The 22,588-nt window shown below is 36.4% G+C and overlaps 1 protein-coding gene across 13 annotated transcripts in view; it reads right to left on the bottom strand.

The window, feature by feature from the left end:
- Window positions 1-22,588, bottom strand: part of GRIK2 (glutamate ionotropic receptor kainate type subunit 2) — a 753,908-nt gene that overhangs the window by 368,797 nt on the left and 362,523 nt on the right. For all 13 annotated transcript variants that reach the window (XM_055535376.1, XM_055535384.1, XM_055535379.1 and 10 more), the window contains one exon: window positions 21,018-21,191. In XM_055535376.1, coding sequence (XP_055391351.1) covers window positions 21,018-21,191 — 174 coding nt within the window. The remainder of the gene's footprint in view (window positions 1-21,017; window positions 21,192-22,588) is intronic.

Consider the following 22,588-nt stretch of genomic DNA (forward strand, 5'->3'; position numbering starts at 1 on the left):
TGTTTTTGAACTGTGGTGCTGGAGGAAACTCTTGAGAGTCCCTTGGACAAGGGACAAGTCCCTTGATCAAGGAGATCAAACCAGTCAATCCTAAAGGAAATCATCCCTGAATATTCATTGGAAGGTTTGATGCTAAAGCTCCAATACTTTGGCCACCTGCTGTGAAGAGCTGACTCACTGGAAAAGAATTTGATGCTGTGAAAGTTTGGGGGCAGGAGGAGAAGGGGGCAACAGAGGATGAGATGGTTGTATAACATCACCGACTCAATGGACATGAGTTTGAGCAAACTGCAGGAGACTGTGAAGAACAGGGAAGTCTGGCATGCTGCAGTTCATGGGATCACAAAGATTCAGACATGACTTAGTGACTGAACAACAACTAAAGTAACACTATTCTATTATGAAAAGAGACAGACATGGAGGTTCAAGAGAGAGGGAAGATATAGATATGCCTGATTCATGTTGTCATATGGCAGAAACCAAGACAATGTTGTAAAGCAATTATCTTCCAATTAAAAAAAAAATAGATAAATTGGGCTTCCTTAGAGGCTCAGTGGTGGAGAATGTAGGAGACATTCTCCTTGCCAATTGACATCTTTGCGAATGTAGGAGACATGGGTTCAATCCCCGGGAAGACCCTACATTCTGCAGAGCAACAAAGCCTGCACAGCCTGCTTTAAAAGCCTGCAAAGAAGACTCAGCACAGCCTAAAAAAATAAATAAAAAGTTTAAGATAAAAACATAATAGCAAAGAATTTTTAACGCAAAAAATAAGAAAAATTCCCAGCAACTAGTGATCAGTTAAGTCAATACCCATTTGTAAAGGTGAGTACATATGTATTGCATCTAATGAACAACTCTAAACTCATCATACTTGAACAATGTCAGGAGCATCATATGACACAATTGACCATTGTCATTCTCAAAATGCTTTCTTCTCTAGGCTTCCAAGAAATCATATTCTTCTCTGTTTTCCTTCTACCTTCCTATACATCTCTCTTGAATCACCTTTACTGGTTCCTTACTTTTAAGATCAGTCTTTGATACTTTTCTGTCTACACCATCTTCCTAGATGATCTTATCCAGCCTCTTGGCTTTAAGTATTATTTATGTCCTGTGGCTCAGACGGTAAAGTGTCTACCTACAATGCGGGAGACCTGGGTTCGAGCCATGGGTCAAGAAGTTCCCCTGGAGAAGGAAATGGTAACCCACTCCAGTATTCTTGCCTGGAAAATCCCATGGACGGAGGAGCCCGGTAGGCTACAGTCCATGGGGTCACAAAGAGTCAGACACGACTGAGCGACTTCACTTCACTTCACTTCATGTCCTGTTGACTCACAAATCTGTACTCCAATTCTGACTTTTCACCTAAGTTTTACCCTCATAATACATCTGCCATCCCCAAATTATTTATTCCCCCAAATAATCCTTTCCTTCATTACATAAATATTGAGTGTCTTTTATGTGTTTGACACTGTTAAGGCACAATGAATATAATGCTGAACAAAACAAAATATCACTTGACTATCTAAAATAATTCAAACAATGCATCAAAAGGGTATTCTGATTTTTTCACCCTCAAATCAGCTTTTAAATATTCTCTATTTTCCATGAAAGTGAAAAGTGAAAGTATTAGTTGCTCAGTCATGTCTGACTCTTTGCGATCCCATGGAATGTAGCCCACCAGGCTTCTTTGTCCATGGAATTCTCCAGGCAGAACTACTGAAGTGAGTAGCCATTTCCTTCTTGAGGGGGCCTTCCTGACCCAGGGATCAAATCCAGGTCTCCTGCACTGCAGGCAGGTTCATTACCGTCTAAGCCACCAGCTGCTGCTAAGTCACGTCAGTCGTGTCTGACTCTGTGTGACTCCATAGACGGCAGCCCACCAGGCTCCCATCCTTGGGATTCTCCAGGCAAGAATACTGGAGTGCGTTGCCATCTCCTTCTCCAGTGCAGGAAAGTGAAAAGTGAAAGTGAAGTCTCTCAGTAGTGTCCAACTCTTCTTGACCCCATGGACTGTAGCCTACCAGGCTCCTCCGTCCAAGGGATTTCCCAGGCAAACTGAGACAGAGGAACTCTAGGTTTTGAAAGTCAGAGGGAGTTGATGGAAATGGAGCCATATATGGAAAATAGAGGGCTTCCCTAGTAGCTTAGGGAAGGAAGGAAGCCCTCTATTTTCCATATATGGCTCCATTTCCATCAACTCCCTCCGACTTTCAAAACTTAGAGTTCGCTGTCTCAGTTTGGGTTCCCACAGAAGCAGACTCAGGGATAAGGATTCAGTACAAGTGGCTTACCTGGGAGTTGCAGGCACTACAAATAAGAAAGGGAAGAATGATATATGATATATGATAGGGAAGAGAAAGCAACTAATAAATGGCAAGTAAGCCAGCTACCATATATGTAAATGGAGTTCGATCTCACAGGGACATTTTGAGAAATTATAAAAAGGATTTGTCTCAGAATTATCTTGTTCCAAGACTGAAGAAGCTGGGATATTTATACATTCATTCTCACTGGTTAAGAGTTTATTTGGGCCATGGGGAAAGGGAGTAACTGCCCAGTATTAGACTGCTAGACACAAGAGTAGAGATTCCTTCTTGAAAAAGTCCTTAGACACCAAGAAGCAGGTACTGGCAGCTACAAATCTTCTGGGTACCCTGAACCATAAAGTCAGAGGGATATGGGTCTTAGTAAGACACAGAGCAGCTGCTACTTCTTCCTTACCTTTGCTGCTTCCCCTCATTTCCCCATGAATGAGTCCTGTTGACATCACTCCAGATTTTAACTCAAATTCTATCATTTTATCTCTACAGCTCAAACCTGAGCCCAAGTCATCAGCATCTTTCATCAGCAATACTAACACAGATGTCTAACTCCTCCTACTTCAGTGTCACACACAAGCCACAGGCATCATCTCAGTGCCTGAATCATATCACCACCTTCCCTTCATTGAAGTCTTCTAGGGCTTCCACTGCAATTAGATCAAAATACAAACTCTCATGTCCTTCAGTGACCTGTTATGTGTCATGACCACTTCTCCAAATCTTCTATCATTTTCCCTGTTACTTGAAATCATCTAGCTTACTGAAATGTCACCTTTCTTTTCCTCAAATACAACTTACTGTTTCCATCTCAAGGAGTTTGCACTTAGTTTTCCTTCTGCCTAGGATCTGCTTCTCAGAAATATCTGCATGGTTCCCTATTTCTCATTATTTAGGCCTACCCCACACATCATCTCCTTTTACACCCTAGCTAAAGAACTCTCCACAGCTCTCATCACTCCCTGCCCCCTTACCCTAGCTTGTTTTCTTTTATGTAGTCTCTACTTTGCCAAATAGAAGGTAAACTCCATCTTTATCTAGTTTATCACCATATTCCTATGTCAGTAACAGTGCCTGACACATAGCAGATTTTAAATAAATACTAGTTCAACTCTAAGAAAATATCATGCAAACATATACCATATGATCTTATTTCTAATAAAGTATGTACAACTTCACAGGAAAATTAAGAAATAAGTATAGCGATGGCCTGTTTTCCAAAGTAAGCAAAGCTAATATTTGGCCAGTTAATTAAGATGCTTGATTAAATATATACTTAAATATATAATTTAAAATTCATTTTTATGTAAAAAATCTAATTATACATTTTTCTGTAATATATCAAGGTAGAGTTGAGGTCATTTTCTTGACTGGAACCCCTCTTCTGATTGGCATGAACCCCAAATATAATGGATTATTCATGATTTCCAGTTTTGGTTTCTTTTAATTGAAAATGCCCTTGTGTTTTATTATTTTAGATAATATTTAATTGAATTATGTCATTAATAAGTATAGCAAGCATAAATTGGCTTTGGAAGAAACACTAATGACCTTTTTATGAATACCCAACTGTGGGAAGAAAACACAGAAGCAGAATTAGTTTCCAGGCTGCTATGAACATCAGTTTATTTTAGCCAATAGATAGATAGAAATCTTTGGTTACTCCCCTGAATCAGTTAAGGGAAGGTAAGTTAAAAGAGTTTCCCACCCCAAAAATGTTGGTTGTCATTCTCTTTGCTTGGTGTGTTAATGATCAGGATATTTCAAATTTCTTCCATATATATTTTTTAAGTTTATACATTCTTTACAGCATGCATAATCTATTTGATAAAAATTAAATAATGTTTAATATTCAAAATATTCATCGATACTTTTAAAAGTGAGTAACACTTGTATTTATCTTATTGTGATTTTGATTGTTCAAATTTACTTAAATTTTAGTCTAGCAGGCTCTCAGACCTGGAAAACCGGGCATGACTTTTTGTCAGTTAAATTCATGTGCACCTGCCTTAGGGGCTAGAGAAGTTCATATTTGAAAAGCATTTCACAGTCTTTAATTTATCACTTATTCATTTCCCTTTTCCCTTTGATAAAGTAAAGGATTTAGAGAGAGGAATAAATATTTAAAGGCTGAGAATAGAGTCTGAAAAGTTGATTTTTAAAGGCAACATCTAGCAGGAGTAATATTTTCCTTGAAAACCAGGACCAGAATTCAAATTAACATCTTTTTTCCCAAGGCACATTGCTGGAACCTGAGATGTATTCGCTGTAGAGCCTCAGGCTATTCTGGCAGAACTACTGAGAAACAAAAGCACTAAAAGATGCAGTAATTCTTTACTGATATTCGATATGACTTAAATTTTCTCACCTCCAGGGCTGCTTAGTCTAGATGGCCAAAAATGTTGGCTAGATCATATCTTTAGGATTGCAAACATCTACCCATAGAACTAGGATGTTTCCCTCTATTTCTGAGAAAGAAACTGAGGCATTACCTCAATAGGAAACAATATTGTGGCTTCTAACTTTCCACCAGGTCCTCCTCCCATTATCTCAAATTCTATAAGTCTGTAGACAACACCATCCCCTTTCGAAGCCAACTTCCCCTACAGATGGCCCCATTTTTGTTAAAAACTCTATTGTTCTCCCAGTCACCTAAGTTGAAAAGCTGAAAAGCATTTTTTGTCTCCTTGTTCTTACTGATCTCAAAAAGGCATCCCCATTCACTTGTTCCTTTGAAATCTCGTTGCTCTACTTTTTAGTCACTATTACTGCTGACTTGAATTACAGCTTCCTGCCTAGAACTGCGTTAAGTCGAATGCACTCCCTCAGAGCCACCAGATGAGCCTTTCAAGGTGGAGCAGGAAGAGCACAAGCTATCAAGTTAGAAAGGTCTAGACCTGAGCTCAATGTCCTTGGATAACATATTAAGCATATCTGAGCTCAGGCCCATCATCTATAAAGTGAAAAACAATGCTTATCTTGCATGACTTTGGTAAGAATCAGAGAGAGTGTGAGGCAAGTATGCTGCTGCTGCTGCTAAGTCGCTTCAGTTGTGTCCGACTCTGTGTGACCCCAGAAACAGCAGCCCACCAGGCTCCCCCGTCCCTGGGACTCTCCAGGCAAGAACACTGGAGTGGGTTGCCATCTCCTTCTCCAATGCATGAAAGTGAAAAGTGAAAGTGAAGTCGCTCAGTCGTGTCCGACTGTTCGCGACCCCATGGACTGCAGCCTACCAGGCTCCACCATCCATGGGATTTTCCAGGCAAGAATTCTGGAGTGGGGTACCATTGCCTTCTCCAATTACCACAAATAGCATAATGTTTAACAAAGAATGGATATATAGTAAATGTAAATATTACTCTTATTGCACAGTCCCATTCTAAAACATTTCATGACTTCCCATTCTCTTCTTCTAACATGGCTCTCCTGCTCTCATCTAATCTTATCAAAATGCTATTTGTGTTCAAAATCACATTCAAGATCCAGCTCAAGCACTACCTCGTTCAAAACTCCCTTCTCAACATCACCAAACTTCCCAAAGACACCACTGTTACAGATTCTTACAACCATGCAGCAGGTGTGTCCAGTACTTGTCGTGATGGAATAATGATATAATAACTATTAATCTAGCTCTATGTTGAATGATGGAAACATCAAATTCTCTTGGTATAGGTTTTCTGTTTCTGAGTAGATCCATTGAGTGACTTTTTAAAAGAAAGGTATTGAAGTAGATGGTAGCCCACTCTGCACCATCTCTGTGGCAGCCATAGCAACTGTGCATTTGGTTTTACAGAGACCACTCTTTTCTCCATTCCTTAATACTGAGGGTTTGAAAGTTGCTGGGAAGGAAGTGGGAACATTTGCAAAAGAGTCAAAGAAACTCCTAGGAGAAAAACAATCAAGATCGCAATCTAGAATACCTCTGAGAGATGGAGGCTACCCTAGTGCAGTCAGATGAGAGGAAACACTCGCATCTGAGAGAGGCCACAGTCCAGACAAGGCCTGGGAGAACTGAAGGAGGGCTGGTGACTACTGACAGGGGCTATCAATTCAGCCACACTGGCAATATAGGCAGGTTCTCAGGTACAAGTTGTTGCATAAATTAAAGAGTTAAGTAACTGAAAAGCTGAAAGTGGGAAGGCAGGCCAAGCTGAGAATGAACTTGAGCCCTAGTTCCAGAGGTGAGCGACCAGACAGGATGGGGAGAGACTATTGGCAAAAATAGCCCCTAACACATGGGGCAACAGACGCATGAGCGAATAGAGATGATCATTTGCCAGCCTCATTTTCAGCAGAAATACAAAGACCCCAAAGACAGCAGCAGCACCAGGATTGCTCTACTCCTTTCTGCAGTGCCTCAAACGGGGCAGCAGCTATGGAATGCTCCAGCCTGAACAGGGCACATGTGAGTGGGGCATCCCACAGTGGAGCCTGTGGCTCCATCAATTGGATTGATCGACCTGATCAAGTCTCTTAGTTTCCTGAGTTTATCACAAGATGGTGGTTTTTTGACAATGTCCAGTGAGGGGACTGCAAAGAAAGAGAACAGTTCTTCCTGTTAACTTGGGTATGTAACCCTTCTGAAGCTGTCATTTTATGTGAAGTTTTAATTACATCCTTAACACAAGGCAGATTAACTCCCTTCCAAACACACTATTTTCTGAAAAATATTCCTTATTATATGTCAACATTTTTTACTATTTAAGGCTATGTTTTACTTCTCTTACTTAGTTGATAATTCCTCAGGTGCATACATCATGTAATATATAATACATTTAAATATATACATTTTCTTATCATCCACATGATTTATTAACACAAATCACATATAGTAGGTATGCAATAACTATTTGGAGAATGTATTAATGAGTAACAATATACAGGACTTTCATGAAGGATCAATTTGGTATCATTTCAACATTTCAATAATTTCACTTTTCCCTTCTGGTTCAATTTGGTCACAGGGTATTCTGAAGATTAATGAATAAAATATTTATGAATTCTTTTAGAAAGGCAAATGAAAGATCAACATAATATTTCCTCTCTGCATAATAGAGCAAGAGAATTCCTAATATCCCTTAGGCAAATTCACCCTAAAACTCTCATTTCATTTTGTCTGAAATATTCTTTTGATTTATTAATGTTGATTTAAAGAGTTGGCTAAGCATATCTTAGAAATTAGTGCTTCAGAGTAGATCTTTGACCATTTCTTAGGCTTTTATATCACAAAACTGTATGGACTACACTTTAAAAAAAAACTTTCTAATTTAAACACAAGTACTTAAGTAGCAGTGAGATGAAATGAACATCAATAATTTGGTAGAAAAACTGGTGATGATACATGTCATTCATTCATCTCATCCAGAGCATCAAAGTAAGCAGCTACTTACTCTTAGATTTTTTTCAAAGTAGTATTTAGACCTTTTGTTTGTTGTTTTAGCCACTGAGTCCTGTCCAATTCTCTGTGATCACATAGGGATTTCCTAGGCAAGAATACTGAAGTGGGTTGCCATTTCCTTCTCCAGGGGATCTTCCCAACCCAGGATCAAATCCCCGTCTCCTGCATTGGCAGGTGGGTTCTTTACCACTGACCAAACAGGGAAGCTGCTAGTATTTACACAGTTGAATCCTAATTCAATTGTTATATATGTACAAACAGGGAATCAATAGACTTTGAGAATGTGAGTTTTACCCTGAATAGAAATAGCACTTATGTTAAAGTGCAGAGATAGTATTTGCCTTAAAGTAAACAAATAACATATTTTGGAGGACTTACTATGTACTAGACACTGTCTTTGAGCAGTAGAAAAGTTATATATTTAATTTTCATAGTGATTCTCTGATGTAGGCATTACTGTTTGCTTTAAATGAGGTAATTGAGGCTCAAAGATGCTAAATGGTTAGCAGAAGTTTACAAAGGAAGATTTAATAAGCAGACCTTGGTATCAATAGACAGATGATTCTGATTCCAAAAATTTTGTCCTAAAATGAGAACAGAAGTGATTTCATAATCTTCTAAAATTGGCATAAAAATCTCAAGTAAAAACCCATCCTTTAATTCTGTGCTCGATAAGCCATCTTCTCAACCTAAAAAAGAAGTGACCTGACATAGGAAATAAATGGCACATACAATTTCATAAATTCTAACTAGATATTAAAACATGTTAAATAAAGATGTATCATTCAAATAGAACATTTTAAATTATCACAATTGGGCTCATTTTTTTGAAAAGACTAGTAGATTCTAATACTAAGAAGATTCTGTGTGAATGCTTCTCAAGGTTTCCATGCCAATTAACCATCCAACAGACACACACACACACACCACATATCTATTACAGTGCTACTGTATATAAGAGATAACAAAAGATGCTGAAATAATATGATTGAATTAATTAAGCTATAAGCACTGTTTCAAAATTTGTTTTATATTTGTAAGGCATTGAGATTTTAAGAGGAGGCAATAATAATACAGCTTATACTTATAAAAAGTTGGATAGGTTTACAATATTTTTCTATGTTAATTCATTATCTCTTCGATCCTTAGGACAACACACTAAAATTTATTATTTCTATTTGACAAGTGAGGCTCAAAGAGGTTAATTAAGTAACTTGCTTAAAATAACAGTATTAGATAGGTTAGAAATTGGATTCAGATGTTGGCTTCTGTTCTCTCTTGGTTTAATCTATTTGTGAAGGAAATGAAAGAATTTAGTTGACCAACTACATCATCTCAACCCGAAGTGGTATGAAGCACTATATATTAAAGTTTAAGAATAAGCAATACATGTAACATTCTTTTCTGGTTTTGACTTAATCATGCCTAACTTTTAGCTCTGGGCTTCTCTGGTGGCTCACATGGTAAAGAATCTGCCTGCAATGCAGGAGAGCTGGGTTCGATCCCTGAGTTGGGAAGATCTCCTGAAGAAGGGAAGAGCAACCCACTTCAATATTCCTGCGCGGCGAATTTCATGGACAGAGGAGTCTGACCGGTGCAGTCTACAGGGTCACAAAGAGTCAGAGATGACTGAGTCACACACACACACACACACACACACACACACACAAAACTTTTACCTCTGGATGCTTAAGGATTCTTTTATATGCTTCTGACTATAGTCTTGGGATGTTCCTTTGTATACAATCTAATATTCGATGTGTATGCATCTGTAAAATGAGGATTACAACTGTTCCCATGATGTTGTTACAAGGCAATAATAGCACTAGGATGTAGTAAGCACTAAATAGATTTCACAATTAGGCTATTTTATAACAGAGATTGTCAATACAAATTATACTGTGCAACAGGAACTAGATTCAAAGTTTATATGCAAAGTCATTGCTTGGATCAAATTTCCTAGGACTCTTATACTTCCTATGGTTCTTAATATTCACACTTTAATATGTGTATGCTCTTATTTCTACTAACAGAATCAGGTAATTTTTTTGGATCAAGCAAGAGAATTTCTGCATTGGTAACGACCCCATGGACTGTAGCCTACCAGGCTCCTCCGTCCATGGGATTTTCCAGGCAAGAGTACTGGAGTGGGTTGCCATTGCCTTCTCCGAAGATACAGAGCTGGGTAATTTAAAAACAAAAAAGAGGGCAACAACTACTATGGTATATATTTACATGGAAAATATCAGTTATAATAGTTGTTTACTATATACAATATAAATTTTATTATATAAGGTTGTCAATTTCTTTGCAATATTTTCCATCTATCTCAATTTTAAATAAAATCCTCTAAAATTGAGCATGACACAAAAAGCTGCAATTTGTTTCTTACAAATCACAATAGTGAAGAAGGAAAATCAGTTAAAATTTGGCAGAAGTATTGAGTCCAAAGGCTTCCCTGCTGGTTCAGATGCTCAAGAATCCATCTGCAATGTGGGAGACGTGGGTTCAATCCATGGATTGGGAAGATCCCAGTATACTTGCTTGGAGAATCCCCATGGACAGAGGAGCGTGGCAGGCTACAGTCCATGGGGTCCCAGAGTTGGACATGACTGAGCGACTAAGCGCAGCACATTGAGTCCAAAATTAATGAATTTTATAGTTAAATGTGTTGTTTATAAATGAATAGTTTTATAGTTATGTTTAGTAGGCTGCCTACTCAGTGGTAAAGAATCTGCCTGCAATGTAGGTGACCTGGGTTCAATCCCTGGGTTGGGAAGATCCCCTGGAGAATGCACTCCAGTATTCTTGCCTGGAGAATATGATGGACTGAAGAGCATGGTAGGTTATGGTTATAGTTTAATGTGTCAAGTATTTATAAATAGTTTATAGTTAACGTTTCATAATGAAAATCTAGCAAAATCTTATATATATTTAGTATCTTCAGGTAATACATTATAAATGCTAATTATACTATTAATATTTCAGCCAGTATCACTCTTTCTAGTAAATAAATAAAAATATATAGCTTACTATTCGACAGCATCTAAATAGAAATTTATATAAATCCTTAATATACATGTTATATTGTTTGTTTTTATATAAGGCATATAAATATAAGTACTTAAATAAATGAAAATTTATATTACTATTTATTATTTTTAAATCTTTATTGTATAAAGATTTAGTAAGGCCAAGATATCTTTTATCAATATTACATTTAACATTTGTTAGAAATAAATTCCAAAATTATGAAAAGGAAAAATAAAATGCCTAAAATAAATTCCTAAAATTATGAATAAAAATGGAATAATACAGGAAAACATAGTTTTGATAGTACTTATGACCAGTCTCCTACCTCTCATTCTGTACTCTATACTCAATTACAGAATGTAGCTGAGTATTTTACTCTCAAAGCAAAATAGCCAGAAAACATATTTTGTACATTTTATAAATAGATCCACTCTGTCTTTCCATTTTAGAAACAGATCCAGTAAAGAGAAATATTGTCTTTTATAAGAATTACCCTTGATTCCCCAGGACTTTTCTGCAGTTTATTAGGAATATGTATCTGAGTAATATTTCTTATTATTTATAGGCCCTCAATGTCATCTCTTACTTTCTGTTTTTAATAATTTCAGTTACTATTTTATGTTGATTTTATTCTGAACTCCTATATGGTAAATAGTGTACAATTAATTGATATGTAAAACTTTTATTCCAGCTTTATCTTCCACTGTTTTCCAATCCATTTCTCTAATCCAGGACACTTAACAATATGTTAAACTTGCTGTTAGCCTTATTCTAACCTGAGCAGCAACTCCAGTTAAAAAAAAAAAAAAAAAAAGCAATTGCTTATTTTCTTCAGTTCAGTTCAGTCACTCAGTCGTGTCCAACTCTTTGTGACCCCATGAATCACAGCAAGCCAGGCCTCCCTGTCCATCATCAACTCCTGGAGTTCACTCAGACTCAACGTCCATCAAGCCAGTGATGCCATCCAGCCACCTCATCCTCTGTCATCCCCTTCTTCTCCTGCTCCAAATCCCTCCCAGCATCAGAGTCTTTTCCAATGAGTCAACTTTTGCATGAGGTGGCCAAAGTACTGGAGTTTCAGCTTTAGCATCATTCCTTCCAAAGAAATCCCAGGGCTGATCTCCTTCAGAATGGACTGGTTGGATCTCCTTGCAGTCCAAGGGACTCTCAAGAGGCTTCTCCAACACCACAGTTCAAAAGCATCAATTCTTCAGCACTCAGCCTTCTTCACAGTCCAACTCTCACATCCATACATGACCACAGGAAAAACCATAGCCTTGACTAGATGAACCTTTGTTGGCAAAGTAATGTCTCTGCTTTTGAATATGCTATCTTGGTTGGACATAACTTTCCTTCCAAGGAGTAAGCGTCTTTTAATTTCATGGCTTCAGTCACCATCTGCAGTGATTTTGGAGCCCCCCAAAAATAAAGTCTGACACTGTTTCCACTGTTTCCCCATCTATTTCCCATGAAGTGATGGGACTGGATGTCATGATCTTCGTTTTCTGAATGTTGAGCTTTAAGCCAACTTTTTACTCTCCTCTTTCACTTTCATCAAGAGGCTTTTTAGTTCCTCTTCACTTTCTGCCATAAGGGTGGTGTCATCTGCATATCTGAGGTTATTGATATTTCTCCTGGCAATCTTGATTCCAGCTTGTGTTTCTTCCAGTCCAGCATTTCTCATGATGTACTCTGCATATAAGTTAAATAAGCAGGGTGACAAGATACAGCCTTGACGTACTCCTTTTTCTATTTGGAACCAGTCTGTTGTTCCATGTCCAGTTCTAACTGTTGCTTCCTCACCTGCATACAAATTTCTCAAGGGGCAGGTCAGTTGGTCTGGTATTCCAATCTCTTTCAGAATTTCCCACAGTTTATTGTGATCCACACAGTCAAAGGCTTTGGCATAGTCAATAAAGCAGAAATAGATGTTTTTCTGGAACTCTTTTGCTTTTTCCATGATCCAGAGGATGTTGGCAATTTGATCTCTGGTTCCTCTGCCTTTTCTAAAACCAGCTTGAACATCTGGAAGTTCACGGTTCACATATTGCTGAAGCCTGGCTTGGAGAATTTTGAGCATTACTTTACTAGCATGTGAGATGAGTGCAATTGTGCGGTAGTTTGAGCATTCTTTGGCATTGCCTTTCTTTGGGATCGGAATGAAAACTGACCTTTTCCAGTCCTGTGGCCACTGCTGAGTTTTCCAAATTTGCTGGCATATTGAGTGCAGCACTTTCACAGCATCATCTTTCAGGATTTGAAATAGCTCAACTGGAATTCCATCACCTCCTCTAGCTTTGTTCGTAGTGATGCTTTCTAAGGCCCACTTGACTTCACATTCCATGATGTCTGGCTCTAGGTCAGTGATCACACCATCGTGATTATCTGGGTCATGAAGATCTTTTTTGTACAGTTCTGTGCATTCTTGCCACCTCTTCTTGATATCTTCTGCTTCTGTTAGGTCCATACCTTTTTTGTCCTTTATCGAGCCCATCTTTGCATGAAATATTCCCTTGGTATCTCTATTTTTCTTGAAGAGATCTCTAGTCTTTCCCATTCTGTTGTTTTCCTCTATTTCTTTGCACTGATCGCTGTGGAAGGCTTTTTTATTTCTTCTTGCTATTTTTGGAACTCTGCATTCAAATGCTTATATCTTTCCTTTTCTCCTTTGCTTTTCACTTCTCTTCTTTTCACAGCTATTTGTAAGGCCTCCCCAGACAGCCATGTTGCTTTTTTGCATTTCTTTTCCATGGGGATGGTCTTGATCCCTGTCTCCTGTACAATGTCACGAACCTCCCTTTGTTGGCTTCCCAGGTGGCTCAGTGGATAAAGAACCTGCCTGCAATGCAGGAGATGTGGGTTCAGTCTTTGGGTCAGGAAGATCCCATGGAGAAAGGAATGGCTACCCACTCCAGTATTCTTACCTAAAGAATCCCATGGACAGAGGAGCCTGGTGTACTACAGTCCATAGCGTCATAAAGAGTTGGACACAGCCGAGCAGCTGAGCATGCATGCACATTCCCTTTGTAGTGGGCACTGTATTTGCTTTCCCAAATTGGATGACTCCTTACCTCTAAGATCTGCTTGGAAGTTCTTGTTTGTTTGTTTGTTTTAATTTCAAGGTTACATTCATTGCTTCAATTCTATCCTGATGATCAGTACAAATGTGAAGTCATAAATCTCAGAATGTTGCAATTTCCAGACTGGAATGTCGAATTTTGCCCTCTTGTCAGAAAATTGGCCATCATCTTCTCTAGGTATTCTTGTCATTGACTATCACTTGAGGGACCCTCATTCTGAACAACACAGACTTTTGCTTAAATACACTTCCTCATACCCTCTGTGATTATTTACATACATAAGTAACTATTTAACTATTAAATATACAATAAAGAGCTGAGGAAAACTGTGAACAGAAGTCTATTAATCCTTTACAAGTTTGTAGTACATGATCTCAGATCAATGCTTTGAAGATAAATTTTGATTTTCAGGATAGCAAGTCTTTTGATTCAATCTTACTTTTTACAAGTGGAAGGTTTTAAAATTGACCTAAAAAATAACACAACTATGAAGGAAGTGCATTATTGCCATCTTTCATGTAAAAAACAGTTACTTAAAATGGAAACTTCATCTCTTTATCAGCTTTATATAAATGCTGATTATTTAATGTGCCAGTGAACAAAGGCAATTAAATGGAATCTTCCATGTTAATGGAAAATGGAGGTTGCCAAGTCATCTCAATTATTTATATTCAGATTCAACTTGCAGCTTAGTATATAAAGGAAGATTAATAGGTATATAAAGTGAAGAAATACAAGACCATTCTCTTATTCCTGCCACATACTCATGTCCTTTTACTATTCATTAAATCAGTCATATACAAATGTAAATGTGTTGTGCTTATGACTTCATTACATACCCTGAAACATCTTATGGAAATATTTTCTGCCATATTCATTTATAATACAGACCACAAAACATTTCTTCTGTGGTAAAGACCACAGTGAAAATATCAGTTATGCAAATAAACTTTGTGAAATGTTACACATTTTCAGCAAAATGCTAAGAAGTTATCTAAAGTCCCTGGTAAATATATATATTTGTCCTTGCTGTCACAAAATAGTGTGGAAAACAAGGGATTTTAACAAGAACTTGAAAGAGAATTTAGGAACTAGAACAACTAAAGAAATACCAAATTGGTTTGAAATTAAAAATTAAAGTTGGAATATGATTTTTGTACTGATAAAGATATGAGATGTGATCAGTAAGACATCCACAGTCTTTTGATTTTGTCAGTTCCCTAAGTTCTTTGAGGAAACAGAAGTACTGACTTCATTACCACCCTGAGGTCCTGGTGTAAAATCCAGAGTATTGTGTACAACATACTCATGAATAAAGCTGATTAAAGACAGGATAATTAATTCACTATAGTGTTACTTTTTATACTTTTGATATTGTAGTGGCATATGAAATAAAACCACCCTTTTGAAAATGTCTTTATTGATTAAAAAATGGCAAGTTAGTTCGACCCATTGTCTGGCAAAGTCCTGTATTTATTCTCATTTCAACTGAATCAAATAAAGTAGCTACAGCTAATTAAGACAAGCAGACAACAGCTAAGGCAGATTGTAATTCTAGCAACAAATGACAGCCTGCCGTTCATTCTTTATTTCTCTGCAGTACTATTTTCATTGACTTTTCTAAAGGTAAATCTTTGTACAGTAACAGAGTGATCACTTGTGCCCCCTTATTTCATGAGCTAACTCCCTGCTGTGGAGGTATATGCAGGACATTATGTTTTAAATAAATCAAATGATGAAAGAAATAACAGTTTATGGATCATGGTCTGTTTTTATAAAGAAATAATGTTTAATTAGGAGGACACTGGAATTTAAATACATAAAGACTCACCTCCCTTCTAAATATCCTCCCTTCTTTTGTAAAAGAGAATGGGAACTACTCTAACTCACTAAATTTTCACTATTCAATCAAAAGCACTTCTAATTTTTTGTCTTTTCAGGTATTATTCTAACAAATAATTGAGACTAGCCTAATTGAATTTTCTAAGTGATTGTATATCTTGATAATAAAATACTAGTGGGTAGATTAAAAAAAGCTCTCCAGAACACATTTGGGGAAATGATTAGAATACACATGCAGCATGATTAAAACAAATTAACCCACACATTTATTCAGGCACACAGTCATCCCTCATGATGAGCCCCTGCTTTGCATTGGTTACTGAACTTAGTCTAGGGCCTTCAGGAATGACAGACAAAACCTAATTCTGGCCTTGAAATAGCCTACAATCTATTGAGAAAGGGGCATGAAAACAAACGAAAGTCCCAGAGTTAAATTTTAACATGGAGTTGTATATCAAGTGCATAAAGGTGCACATGCTTGAAATATCTAGAGGACTCAGAGTAAATTCATAGAAAATGCTACATAAGTCCTGAAAATTAGAGCATGAGTAGGAATACACCAGACATTCAAACAGGGGTAAGTGGTTCAGATGATGAGGATATTCTGTACTAAAATAAGGAGGTGTATCAGCACTGCTGATTCAGCCAGGGTGAGATGGTGAGATGGAAGAGCAGAGGGTAGGCAAATATGAGGCTGGACAAATAGCAGAAGCCAGATCATGGAAGGCCTTGAAGGCTTGGCAAATGAGCTAAAATTTCACCTAGCAAATGACAAGGAGTCACAGGTAATGTTTTGGTAAGATCACACTAGGAAAAAGGTAAGTGTAGGAGAGATGTTAGTTACGAGTGGAATTCAGTGAGGAGACGACTCCAACAGCTGAGAGAGAGACCATGGGGTCCTTAATCAAGGCATAGCTCCGGGAGTGGAAAGAGAATACAGTTAAGAAAGATATTGATACAATAAATTTGACAGTGTTTGATTGTTGGATGGATGTGAAGAGAGGAGAAAGACAATGAAGAAGTAAATATCTTAGAGTTTCAATTTCCAAAATCAATAACCTCCCCATAGTCATTTGAATGACAAAGCCAATCAACAGTCATTATTGATATGTGTTGCAATAATAATGTATGCGTTGCAACCTTGTCAAGGAACACATGTAGTATTATATATCAACATTAAGAATGGTATTTGTAAGCTACCTGGATTACAGGTTTGTTAATTATTAAGATTCATGGCATATTCACGAGGGAGGGGACATATGTAAACCTAATGCCAATTCATGCTGATGTATGGCAGAAACCATCACAGTATTGCAAAGTAATTATCCTCTAACTAAGAAACAAAAAAAAAGATGCATGGCATATTGGGAGCACTGGGAAGGAGTTCCAGGATATAGCTGAATTTAAAATTTACCTTGAGGTGTTTGTACTAGATTTTATTATCTTAAACTAAGATTGCTGGAAACTCAATAAATCAATTGATGAATAATCAATTGGTGAATGTAACCATTGCCAAACTCTGATGAGTTCAAAAAAGTGAATTCCCACCCTATGGTAATTGTGCCTGGGAAAATAGACATCTGGTCAGAAGATGGGGTGAAATGCCATTTGATTATGGGGTAAAGGACAGTGATAATGTTCACTGAAGGGGACTTTCCCACTCCCAAGGGGATGGATATGTAAAATAATTAATAAAGGATGAGCAGTAGAGAAAGGGTTTTATGATGTGGGTTCATGTCTGTGTTAGTTGCTCAACTGCGTCTGCCTCTTTGCAACTCCATGGACTGTAGCCTGCCAGGCCCCTCTGTCCATTGGATTCTCCAAGGAGTTGGTAGCCATGTCCTTTAGGGAAGATCCTTAAAGCACTACCTGGCTGGCAGTTTGTGGGCATGGGAAAGAGTGGAAGAAAGGTGATGGGAGTTAAAAACAAAACTTTATCTGTGTGAAGGAAGAGGGTTGGGCTTCCTTCCTTTCTGATGAGATCAGGCTTGGATGTACTATGTGACTTGGTTTCCTGATTGGGTTTATACCAAATAAAGATAAAGTTCTACTGAGCTACTACTAACATTAATACCTTTAATAAGATGTCCTAGACCATTGAAGAAGGAACTACAACTATGGGAGAAATAGTCTTGTATTCAAGTCACTTAGCAGATAAATACTTAGCCCAGGGGTCAATTAAGGTGCTAAGTCAACCAGAAAAATTCTTATGAATCTCATTCATTGTTCCTTTTTATAGCTCAAATATAAAGAAAGTGAAAGTCTAAGCACTGTGATCTTACATAGTGACAAATGACTATGATACTGATAATAATAGGTCTTGCTCCAACTCTAGGGATTTTGCTGATATCTATTTCTTAATGGGACCATAGGGGGAAAAAAAAGAACAAGGGATATATAAACACTGAGATCTCATGAATTGACTAAAGGGAATGTTGCCAACTTTACAATGCTAGGCTATAATTCTTCTCTTTTCTAACTAGAATCCTCTTCATTTCCTTACTCTGTTCACAGAGCAAATAGCTTATTAATTTCTTTTCCTTTAATAACTAGGACAATGCTTACAATATAAACTTAAATGGAAAAGAAGAGAATACTCATACAAGGTATAAATATACCAACATTTTTATACAGATCTCATACTGTTTTTTTTTAATAAGCCTGCACTATTTATAATTAATTAATTTCATATAATAAAATATCTTACATATAATCTTTTATATTATATAATACTATATAATGAAAATATTTTAAAAGATAATGTCAATTTTCCAAAAGGAAAATTGTAAAAAAAAAAGTCATCAGTCTGCATCCATTTTAAAAGGTCTTTATTTTGAGAGCGAATTTTATGTTTATTCCCAAAATACTTTGTGTTCCATGCTCTATTTATAAATATAAAAACATAAATACCTGGCAGACATTTTTAGGTAAAAAATTTCCAGAAAATGCTCACATAGGGAAATTTATCTTCAGTCATTCATTTAAAAAATGTTCTCCTTTAAGCCTTCTGATGAAACTTATATTTTCCAGAAACTCAAATAAAAATATATAAATAAAAAGGCAATTATCTCTTATACTTTATTTCTTTTTTCTTATTTAAGATCTATTTGAAAAGTTATTTCATGACTACAACAAAGAAGAGAGTGTTGGCATTAGAAATTCTTCTGAAGATGTCAATATCTATGGATTATATACAATGCCCAGAATTTTCAATAAATAGGCTAATCATTTTCTCATCAATGCATTTTTGTTCTATCACTTTTCCATTCCCACTAAATTACTTGTCAGTACAGAAGAAGGGCAGAACTGAGGAATGGACTAGAAAGAAAAAACCCAAACTGCATTCATCCTAACACTCTTGTCTTTTTGATCCATTTTATGAAAATCAATTCTCTCTGAGAGCCCTTACCTTTCTAGATAAGAAATTAATTTACCTTCCTTTGAATGCATCTTCTTTCAATAGTCTACTTAAAGTTATTTGAATTTTCAGGGGATGACATGTAGCATCATACAGGAATCATACAGAAATACAGAGTACAAAAGTAAGGCTGGATAATTTTTGTGATTCTGATATATATAAAAAAGGACACTAATTCTTGGACACATCAGTGGAAGTCTTAAAGTATGAAAGTGTTAAGACTGTCATGATACTTATTAATATACTTTTCCTAAAACCATTCGACAACGTTTTGAATAATGAATAACAAAATCCATCTTGAAATTAAAGAAAGGTAAAAGGAGTTAGAAAGCATATATGGAAAAGTATATACATGACTAAAATAATATAAAAGGTAGTATATATTTTAATTTTTAAAAGTAACATTGTCTATTAGGTGCCAAAAGTTTGATTCACCATCTTAAAACTGGGGATAAACTATAATATTTGTAATTAATTCTTAGTTGTATTTTATTTTTAATCTGGATGTACTTCAGAGGAAAAATACCTTCATTTTTAGGTAATGTATTTTCCTCCCAATAAAGTCTCTCAAATAAAACTTAAGATAAAACTAAAACACTAGAACTAGTCAATCACCTATTTTTATACAAAGGAGTAGAATTCTCCTCATAAGTTTTTTTTTTAATTAATGTGGATATAAGACATTTTCAAATTCTAGTAGTTTATTTTATTTATTTTCACAGTCTCTGTGAAGAAACTCAGTTTGTATTACTAAATCTTCTTCAAAGGGAAAAGAAATAACAAATTTTCCCTTATTTTGCTACAACATTAAAAACATACTTTGAAGCCCCATTGAAACAATTAATGCGAACATCGCAACTATAGTAGAAAAGGCTTTTCCACACATCAGGATAGAGGATGTTTCTGCTTACAAAGTTTCCCTTTAGAAAGATACTTTTTAATGACCTAGGAAATACAAATATTGCCAAAGTACTGAGCTATTTTCTAAATTACAGCAGTAACTTTGTTTAAAGAAAATAGATTAATGAGAATTTATCAGACATTTAGAATTTATTAAATAGTACAGTATAAAATTACTTGGTCCTATAAGGTAGCCAGTAGCTACATTTGGCTATTGAGAACCTGAAGTATGACTAGTCAGAACTAACACATAAAGTGCCAAGTACAAACCAACTTTCAAAGATTTAGTTAAAAAAAAGAATGTAAAATATCTCACTCATAATTTTATATTGATTGTATAAACAATGACATTTTGGTATAATGGGTTAAATAAAATAAATTAATAATATTGAAATTTATCTTTTGTGTATGCTTTTTAACATAGCTATAAGAAAATTTGAAATTATGTACCTATATTGCATTAGATTTTCATTGGCAGAACTGGTATAAGCAACAAAAGTTATGTAAGAATGTATCCTTTTATGGTTTATGCATTAATGTAGATTTTAGGTTTAAAACTAAGACTTGAAAATAACAAGTGTGATTATTGGTTAATCTGGAAACTTAAACAGTAAGTTCAGGGGAAAATTTTGTCGTTTATATGACATCAGATATCAGAAATCAACATGGTGAAGAGTAATCGTATATTGGTAGTTAAGATCAGAAGGATAACTTTCAGGTTAATATCTTCTTTTCAAGTCTCTAATTTATCCTATATATGGCACTAACTAACTAGAGAAATCCCTTACATTGTAGTATTCTAACAGTAGTTGTAATGCTTTTTGAGATACATGGATAAAAGTCTAAATTACCATGTAAAATAGATTTAGAAAATTTTTGTTAATAGAATTATTTGCAACTGTGCTTCTGATAGCATGCCTTTAACACTGATAACTAAACCAAAGTTTGGATCCAGAGGATTCATAATTTATGTAATGTTACTTTGAATTACGCAAACTTATCTTTAAAGTGGGTATTCATACCGTCATAAATCCATCCAGCAAACCTGAGTCGGGTTTCGGAGGTGCCTGCAACCGTTCCATGGACCACTTTTCAATGATGGAAGAGACTTGTGTATTTTCTGTATTTAATATTCTGAACCCTGTCATGTTAACACCACTGTATCGATAGGGTTCCACATCAAGAGCAAAAAGGTCCTAAAGGAAAAATTTCATTGTGTTAATATCAAGAGAAAATATTCATAGGCAAGTATAATTGAAATAATCATGCATTCTTGCTCCCCTTAGGATAGTTAACACCACAGTGCTTCAAATGATGTTTAATGTCAAAAATCACCAAGATTTAAATACACTTATTGTCATGTTTTGTCGCTGTGCATATATATATATATATACATATATATATATATACTCTACTTAAACATGTACATATATACATATTATTTCAATTCCACTAATGGAACAATAGGCTTTTCTACAAACTTCCTATAAAGTTTGCATAAGCTTTCTTCTCTATGTTAGGGATAGCTTGCCCTTAAATTTTATGCATTTGTGTTTTACATTTAACTGACTATAAGTATGCAGAGTACATCATGAGAAACTCTGGACTGGAGGAAGCACAAGCTAGAATCAAGACTGCCAGGAGAAATATCAATGACCTCAAATATGCAGATGACAACACCCTTATGGCAGAAAGTGAAGAAGAACTAAAGAGCCTCTTAATGAAAGTGAAAGAGGAGAGTGAAAAAGTTGGCTTAAAGCTCAACATTCAGAAAACGAAGATCATGGCATCTGGTCCCATCACTTCATGGCAAATAGATGGGGAAACAGTGGAAACAGTGGCTGACTTTATTTTTCTGGGCTCTAAAATCACTGCGCATGGTGATTGCAGCCATGAAATTAAAAGACGCTTACTCCTTGGAAGCAAAGTTATGACCAACCTAGATAGCATATTAAAAAGCAGAGACATTACTGTGTCAACAAAGGTCTGTCTAGTCAAGGCTATGGTTTTCCCATGGTCATGTATAGATGTGTGAGTTGGACTCTAAAGAAAGCTGAGTGCCGAAGAATTGAGGCTTTTGAACTGTGGTGTTGGAGAAGACTCTTGAGAGTCCCTTGGACTGCAAGGAGATCCAACCAGTCCATCCTAAAGGAGATCAGTCCTGGGTGTTCATTGGTAGGGCTGATTTTGAATCTGAAACTCCAATACTTTGGCCACCTGATGCATTTGAAAAGACCCTGCTGCTGGGAAAGATTGAGGGCAGGAGGAGAAAGGGACGACAGAGGATGAGATGGTTGGATGGCATCACTGACTCAACGGACATGGGTTTGGGTGGACTCTGGGAGTTTGTGATGGACAGTGAGGCCTGGTGTGCTGCGGTTCATGGGGTCACAAAGAGTTGGACATGACTGAGCGACTGAACTGAACTGACTATATTTCCATAACTTGCTTCTTTGATGATTGCCATTTTTGTGTTATCTGCCTTGCCTTTTATTTTTAAGAAATAAGTTATGATATATGGCTTCTAGCTTATTATACCAAAGCTGAGGGAAAAAAACCAAAACTGGGCTTATTGGTTAGAGAACACTGATAG

The sequence above is a fragment of the Bubalus kerabau genome, chromosome 9, assembly GCF_029407905.1.
Source record: "Bubalus kerabau isolate K-KA32 ecotype Philippines breed swamp buffalo chromosome 9, PCC_UOA_SB_1v2, whole genome shotgun sequence".
Lineage (NCBI taxonomy): Eukaryota > Metazoa > Chordata > Mammalia > Artiodactyla > Bovidae > Bubalus > Bubalus kerabau.